This window comes from Cucumis melo, chromosome 7 (genome assembly GCF_025177605.1).
Source record: "Cucumis melo cultivar AY chromosome 7, USDA_Cmelo_AY_1.0, whole genome shotgun sequence".
Lineage (NCBI taxonomy): Eukaryota > Viridiplantae > Streptophyta > Magnoliopsida > Cucurbitales > Cucurbitaceae > Cucumis > Cucumis melo.
In genome coordinates this window covers 11,693,376-11,701,499 of record NC_066863.1, presented here as the reverse complement: position 1 = coordinate 11,701,499, position 8,124 = coordinate 11,693,376, and the positions used below count along the sequence as shown (strand labels likewise).

The window sequence follows — 8,124 nt, the reverse complement described above, 5'->3', positions numbered from 1 at the left end:
GAAAGCATGCTCCGACGTCCCAAACGAAAACTAAAGAAAGGCAATGGAAAGGTGACGTTCACCGTGGCCTCATCGACGTTCATCGGAGAAGAAGATGAATGCGACACCATAGTAGAGGAGAAGAAATCGAAGCGGGAAAGGTCAATTTTTTTCCACTTTGGGTAAGGTAAAATTGACATCTTACTATCAGTTTGTCCTCCAAACTTAATCTTTTTAAATTCAATCCTCAAAAATCATTTGTCCCTCTAAAATTGGCCTATTTTTTTTGGTTGTAATATCCCTGTTTATTTTTGCAATTTGCCCTTTCCTATCCCGTTAACCCAAAGTTGAGTTATTATTACGATTTTGCCCATATCGATTTGCCTTCCTCTTACTATTGCTCCAAAATCGTCCACCACTGGCCGCGCGCGTCCAGGTCTGAAAGGCTGCCGTTGCCGTTGGTTGACGCTCGACAGAAGCTTGTTGTTTGCCGATTACCTTTTTCTCAGCGTCGAGAAGAACGCCCAACTCAGCAAGCATCATTGTTGTGTCTCTGGTGCGAATAGAGTCAGTTGAACGAGCTTTCATTTTAACCGCCTCTAATCTCTGCTCCTCTGCTTCTTTCTTTTTCCCTTCTGTTCTTCGCCTTGAGTAATTAACGTCCCAACTTCCCAACACTTGATATATAGTTGCTCTACCTAAACTGGGTTTCGAGTTTTGGTCCAGATTTTGTTGTTCTAGGGTTCATGGCTTCGTTGTTCAAGGTAAATTGTTTTTTCGTTTCCAACATCTCTTCCTGCAGTTAATATTTCATTCCCGAGTTAATTCGTTTTCGGCTCCATTAGGTTTATTGGGGTGTCAAAGTTTCAAACACGTCTTTATAAGTCCTATTCAGACATGTTTCAGAGTTTATATGAACTGGATTAAGGGTGTGTTTTATTTCGATTCATTTTAATTGCGAGACTCCTTCTAGTGCCAGATGTTGTCATTTTTAGTTTGGGGGTCGGGGGAGTAGGCCGTTGGTGTTTCAAAGTATGTTAATCATGTTGCGGTGGCTGTACGTGTTGGATAAATTAAACCTAGTCCCCCATTCCGGTATAAATGATCTTAACTAATGGTTGTTGTTTCTTATCCCAAAAGGTATGGATTTTGTACCTCATAATCGTTTTATAGCTTCTGGTCGGTATTATAGTTTTTTCACCATTCTTTTGAGTTAAGTTGAGTTGGTGAGATTTGAATATCTGGACTTTTGGTCGGTTGAGGATATATGCTAAATCTGTTGCATTGTAGTTGACAATTGTCACCTTTATGGCAAGGGTACTCTGATTATTGTTATTACAGAACGTAGTGTCTTAATGTTAAAATGAAGAAAGCAGTCAAAGCTCAAATTAGTTTGAAAGGAATAATGTCACACATAAGTAGTTAGATGATTGATAATTTTCTTATTATTCAATCTAAGACAAGAGCCCTGCTTCCAACTTTATCTTTTGTAGGACCCAACAAAGCTATCTGTTTATCGGGATAGAAGATTTCATGGATCACAAGATGAATTTGAAGTGGCACTTCAGACTTCAACCACTGTTTATGTGGGAAATATGTCCTTTTATACGACAGAAGAGCAAGTATATGAGCTTTTTTCTCGAGCTGGAGAAATTAAAAAGATAATCATGGGTTTGGATAAGAATTCAAAAACGCCTTGTGGCTTTTGTTTTGTCCTGTAAGACTTCCGTAGTTCTTCCTAACTATAGAATATCTGGTTATACTTTTTATGAATATTCAAGCATACACTTCTCTACCATTGGTTCTACCATTGAATTAATTACAAAACTTATTCGTCTATGTCTACTGCTCAAAACTGTATGCTGTTGATAGTATGATACTAGAGGGAGAGAGTACTCTCTTCAAAACTACCCATATGTGTTACAGACCTTGTAACTTAATATTATGATGACGTTTCTTTAGATACTCCGATTTCTATCTGTGGTTCATTAATGCAGTTACTGCTTTGTTCTGTCCATAGATATCACTTCATATGCTCCCATGAGTTTTTATCCTCGTGAGTCATGATTGTCACCTGTTTAGTGCAAATTATTTTAAATGCTTGAATGCAGTTGATAGTGAGTGATATTTTATATGGGTTGATTTCAACGTTGTGATTGTTTTGCTCATCTCATGCCTTTGGTTCTCATTCTTGAAAGACACGAGTTACATATAACTGCCTCTAAGCCTTTCAAATTATGGGGCAAATCTTTTTAATGGTTGCTTATTTTATTTGTACTTTGTTAGATACTATTCTCGGGAGGATACCGAGGATGCTGTTAAATATATAAGTGGAACAATTCTTGATGATCGTCCCATCCGTGTGGATTTTGATTGGGGATTTCAGGATGGCAGGCAATGGGGCCGTGGTCGAAGTGGTGGACAGGTACTGTTTTTGATCTTTGTCACATTCATGTCTTGGGAGTTTACCATCACTTCCTGTTTATTTCCTTTTGCTTTGTTGTTCACAGGTGCGCGATGAATATCGAACAGACTATGATCCTGATATCCTTTTTTCTTTTCAAGACTGTTACTTACATACTTACTTTTATATATGCAGATACTTATTATACTATTGATTTCTATCACACTTTTTCTTTGGTGCAATCTAAAGATTCTAAACACAAGTACAGAAATCTAGTTTCATATAATGAAGTTCGGGTTAAAAATCATTATTAGTCCCTCAACTTTCATAAAAGTAACAATTTGGTTCCTAAACTTTCAAAAGTAACTATTTGGCCCCTATACTTTAAAAATGGTAACAATTTAGTCCTTTTGTTCAATTTTATGTTAACTTGTCGTCAAATCCCTCCGTTTAAGGCTAATATCTCTTCTTAGTAGAATACCATAGTTCAAGGGAAGTGGGAAGGTTATCGTTTTATGGGGAAGTTCAGGGCTCTAAAAGGAAGCCTTAGAGTGTGGAATAGAGAAGTCTTCGGAGACATCAAGAACAAAAAGAAAGAGATCCTTGCTAGGAAGGGGAGAGGGATGGTCTACCGGAGATTTTGCATCAGAAAAGAGAGCATTAGTTGGGGTTAAAACGCTAAAGTTAGATGGGCTAAGGTAGGGGACTACAACACTGGCTTTTTCCATAGATTGGCTAGTGGTAGAAGGAACAAGAACTGCTATTGGCCCTTTGATTTTGGAGAGTGGGTAGTGTACTAGAGATGACGCAGAGGTTGAGGGACAGTTTCTTTTGGCTTTTTCAGGTGAAACTGTTTGTAAAAGGCATTGATTTATGGCCCATTTCGAGTAGGAAGGATGAGGAGCTTGTGGTTCCTTGCACTTTGGAGGAAACAGGAAGGCAGTCTGTGGGAGTGATGGGTCCAAATGGTTTTTCCATGGCTTTTTTCCAAGATAATCAGGATCTTATTAAGGGTGATTTGGGGGGGGGGGGGTTAAAGAGTTTTTCGGGAGGTATCTTGAACTAATCTATGGTGGAAACTTTTGTGTCTAATTCCTACGAAGGAGCATGCCAATAGGGTGAAGGAGTTCAAGCCCATCAGTTTCATAACAAGTGTCTATAAGATTCTGGCCAAGGTTCTTGCTAATTGCTTAAGGAAAGTGATGCCCTCAACTATTTCTAAGACGAAGGAAGCCTTCGTTGCGGGGAGGTAGAATGTGGATAAGGGTCTTATAGCCAATGAAGCCATTGAGAACTGTCAAGAAAATAAGGAGGAGGGTAATGATTTTAAACTTGACTTTGAAAAAGCTTATGATCATGCACGTTGATTTGGAGTTTTTGGATAAGGCGATGATGAAGAAAGGCTTTGGGTATAAATGGAGGTTGTGGTTGTGGGGTTGCATTAGGAATGTTAGGGCCTTTTGGTAGAGAATTTGGATTCTATTTTATTTTTTCAGATTCACTGAGTTCAACAAATATATGTTTGGTAAATTAATAAATTAATAATAGCTTATTGTCAACTAAATCTTAGTGGAGAAGTAAGAACTAGTTTTATGATTTATAAATATCTAGTATCAAACTAGAATTCAATTTCTGAAAGTGTAACGAAACACATATCTGAAAGACATAAAATACAACTTTGTTTACATAGAATCTCTTGCTTTCAAATTTTGGTTTTCAGATTCTCTACTAAACAGGCCTTGAATTACTCAATTCTCATTAGTGGAGTATCAAACATGGAGATCCTTTACCTCTCTTTTTGTTCTTACTCATTGTGGATGGCTTAAGTCAGCTCATTTTAAAGGGATGGAAGGAAACTTTTCCAAACCATTTAGGGTTGGTACAAATGAGGTTGCCTTGTCGCATTTTCAGTTTGTTGACAATATGGGGTTTTGCTTTGGCAATTGGGAGTTCTTAAACCTTAATCACATGGTGGGTTTTTTTAGGACATATCAGGTTTAAAGATTAATGGGAGTAAGTGCCAGATTTTGGGGATTAATTGTGATCAGGATAAGCTTAGGAGATGGGCAAATGTGATCGTTGTGGTTGGTTCTTTTCCTTCATCTTACCTTGGGCTCCTACTGGGAGGAGGTAGTTCAAGAGCTGTATCTTTTTGGGACCTTATTTCTGAAAAGATCTGTTAAAGATTAGCTTTGTGGAAGAAAGGTTTTCTCTCCAAAGTCGGGAGGCTAACTCCGATCAGATCGGTTTCGAGTGGCATTTCTGAGTATTATCTCTCCTTGTTTGGGGTTCCTATTTGGTTTGTAAGAGCTTGGAGAAGTTGATGAGAGATTTTCTTTGGGAAAGAGTGATGAAGGGAAGGGCTCTCATTTGATAGTTAGGAGATGGTTGGTCGGCCCATTAACTAGGAGGATGGAGATTGCCAATTTAAAGGGTTCATAATAAAGCTCTGTTGGCAATGTGGCTATGGCCTTTTTCCTTGAGCCCGTATCCCTTTGGCATCGATCATTGCAAGTAAGTGTGGTAATCATCCTTTGATTGGGTGGCAAAAGGAGTTGGCAGATATCGGAATTCGTGGAAAGATATTTCATTTGAATTTTCCTACTTTTTCTCATCTAGTTCGTTATATTGTGGTGGATGGTAAGGAAATGTTTTTATGGGAAGATCAATGGGTGGGGATAGTTTGCTGTACCTTTCCCCATATTTATCATTTGTCTTCCTCCCAAAATTTGTTGGCATCTATACTCTTGGTTTGATCTGTGGGAACTTTGTGTCTTTTTCTTTTGGGTTCTGTTGTCTTTTAGCCAATGGGGAAACAACAGAGGTGGCATATTTCTTCTTTCTTTATTGGATGAGTGCAATTTTGTGGTTGGGAGGAGGGATATTCGTATTTGGAGTCCTAAGCCTAGTGTAGGATTCTCTTGTAAATCTTTCTTTAGATTGTTGCTGGATGGATCCCTCTCTTGAAAGGGAATTGACTTTTGATGTGGTTCGGAGGATTAAGATACCTAAGAAAATTAGGTTCTTTCACTTAGCAAGGTTTTCTTGTTTAGGTGAACACTAGACATGCTTGCTAGGAAGATGACTTCGGTAATGAGTCCTTTCTGTTGTTTCTTTGTCAGAAGGGGGAGGAAGACCTAGATCATCTCCTTTGGGACTGTCAGTATACAAGGGCGGTGTGGAGCTGGTTTCTGCAGGAGTTTGATGTCAGGATTGCTAGCCAAAAAAGGGACTTTCGTGTGATGATCAGGAAGTTCCTCATCCATTCGCCTTTTAGAGAAAAAGGTCATTTTTGTGGTTTGGGTTTAGGGTTTAGGGTTTAGGGTTTAGGGTTTAGGGTTTAGGGACCCTTGTGAGATGTGGTCCTTGTTGATTGATGGCAAAATACAATAGATTTAAAGTACTAACAGAAGATCCTATAAAGATTTAAAAGAAATGTCAAGATTTATAAGAACTGTCAAGATTCCTACATTTACATGCCCCACATTGGTACATGACCTAAAACGGGTATTCATGCTTCCTAGATTACAACTAGAGGCAAATATTTCCTAGAGGGATCTATAACCCCATTAGCAAGAATCCACCTTGCATGCATTTATATTGCATTCTTGAACTGTACTGAAACCCTAAACCAGTAATTTTTCTACTCAAAATGAACTCATTTAGTCTGTTGAGTTGTGTAACATTAATGATCATGACCCTACCGTATTCTTTTTTCTTGTTTGTTCTTCAATTGGCATGTGACACATGTTCTAAACTTTTGTTAAATTTAATATCACAACTCATTTATATGCAAGTGCTTTGATAATGTTAATTTTTTTACACCTACCGTCCTTTAAATTTCATATTTCTTTTTAGTTCCCTTAATTAATTGAACGTAGAGGTGGCTATGGAAAGTTGGTTCAGAAAGAGTTGGAAGCACAGAGGCAGCTTGTGGATTATGGTACTGGTTCACTAGGCTCTATGGCACCAGTTATGACTCAGTGTAAGTTGCTTTGAGGAATGCTATGTATAGATATTATGTATAAACGTTATTGATTTGATGTGCCATTCACGTTTTTCTTTTCCTCTTGCAGATGGAAAACATGGTGGAAGCCATGGACATGGGCATCGTCATGGTAGAGGTATCAAATTTCTAAAGCATTTTTGAATCATCCATGTATGGGAGTTTATTTGCTTGCAGTTTACCGATATTAATCGGAATACAATATTGTTTGAAAAACTAGATTACCATCATCGTAAGCGCTACCGAGATGATGATCGCCATGCCCATGAAAGCTCTAAAAGAACGTCAGATTACGAGTCTAGAAGAAACTCCAATTATGAATCGAGACCGGTAATTTCAAAACGATGCCTTCCTTGGAACATGTTTGAGAGTAATATGACTTTTGTAAAGAGATTTGTTGAAAGTAGTTTTTGAAGGGTCATTTTAACATTGATTCTACACTAAAATGGGAGATACAACCAAGTGTGATTTTGAATGAGTTAATATTTGAAATAGAAGTATATTGTGCATGTTTCGGAGTTATTTTGAAATTGTTAAAATAACTTTTTGTTATGCTCTTAATCACTTCGAAATATGCATTCAATCACCTAAGTTTGATTTAATTTTTAATTTTTAACTCTTAAATTTAATTTTCATATCAAAATTGGTTTTGAATAACTAAAAGCATATTTTAGAGTGATTTTGAAAATGCTAGTGGTTCTAACCATTTCAGAATCACACCTGACCATGCCCTTAGTCATTCCAAAATCACTTCAAAACCAATTTTAAAGAAAAAGTTATAAAAACTTGTCACCAGCTATTAGAACCATTATCCTGTATACTGTTTTTTTTGTGTGGTTTGGATGTATATATTGCCATGCTTCAGTAATTTACAATTTGGGCTGTTACAGGAGAAGAATCCAAGGTTCCGCGAGAGTGGTGATTCTGATGAAGAGGATGACGATGACCGAAAGCAGCGACACTAACCCCAGTGGTGTTTTCATATCAATCATAATGCGAGTAATCATTTACATTGGTGTTTTGTAGTTCAGCAGATCATAAAGGACAATTTCGTTACTTGTAGATGTAAAAACTAACGAGTTATTTTTTGTTTCATACCACTAGGTACTTTGTGTTTTCTTTAATGAAGGAATGACTAGAAATGGCTGTGTACTGTTTATTTTTATAAGAACCAAGTAGGCGTTTTGTCGGAACTATCATGAGAAAAATGTAGAATTCAATTATCTTCCAAGTACTTTTAAGGAAGTGTGTAGCATTTGGTTGCTTGACATGGACGCTGGTTGGAAGGAATGCTGTTGGTATGTAAGAAGGTGAAATTTATCGAGTGATTTCCTGTGGTTATCATCAATTCGACGATGGTCTGGGAAGTCTTTATTGAATGAAATCATTTGCATGGTACAAAAATATTGATCCATCAACCCTCTTACAAGATGTGTGCCATTTGGAAATGCTTTCGAATTTGATTGAATTTTGAACTGTGCCATTGAAAAAAGTGAAACTTCAAGCCAACAGATAAAAGGTCCAACAAACACCTCAATTTTATGGCAGAGGTGACCCACGAAGGTAAAACACAATCTGCATTCAGTTTATCTCCTTTAGAAGCAGAAGGATAACAACCCACAAATTCAAATAAAAGGTTAAAAAGGTAGTCTAATAATGTGATGTAATAGGAAAATGATGTTGAATTGTCAACCCCATATTTTCCAGATTCTTATGGTGAAATCAGTTTGAGGCT

General features: G+C 37.4%; 1 protein-coding gene across 1 annotated transcript; it reads left to right on the top strand.

The window, feature by feature from the left end:
• The first annotated feature begins 310 nt into the window (after positions 1–310).
• LOC103502423 (nuclear cap-binding protein subunit 2) lies at positions 311–7,630 on the top strand. The gene is made up of 8 exons (XM_008466359.3): positions 311–743; positions 1,473–1,696; positions 2,266–2,404; positions 2,490–2,523; positions 6,261–6,368; positions 6,460–6,507; positions 6,610–6,719; positions 7,280–7,630. Exons 1-8 carry the CDS (start codon positions 726–728, stop codon positions 7,352–7,354), a joined length of 756 nt encoding a protein of 251 aa, XP_008464581.1. The 5' UTR covers positions 311–725; the 3' UTR covers positions 7,355–7,630.
• The last annotated feature ends 494 nt before the right edge of the window (positions 7,631–8,124 follow it).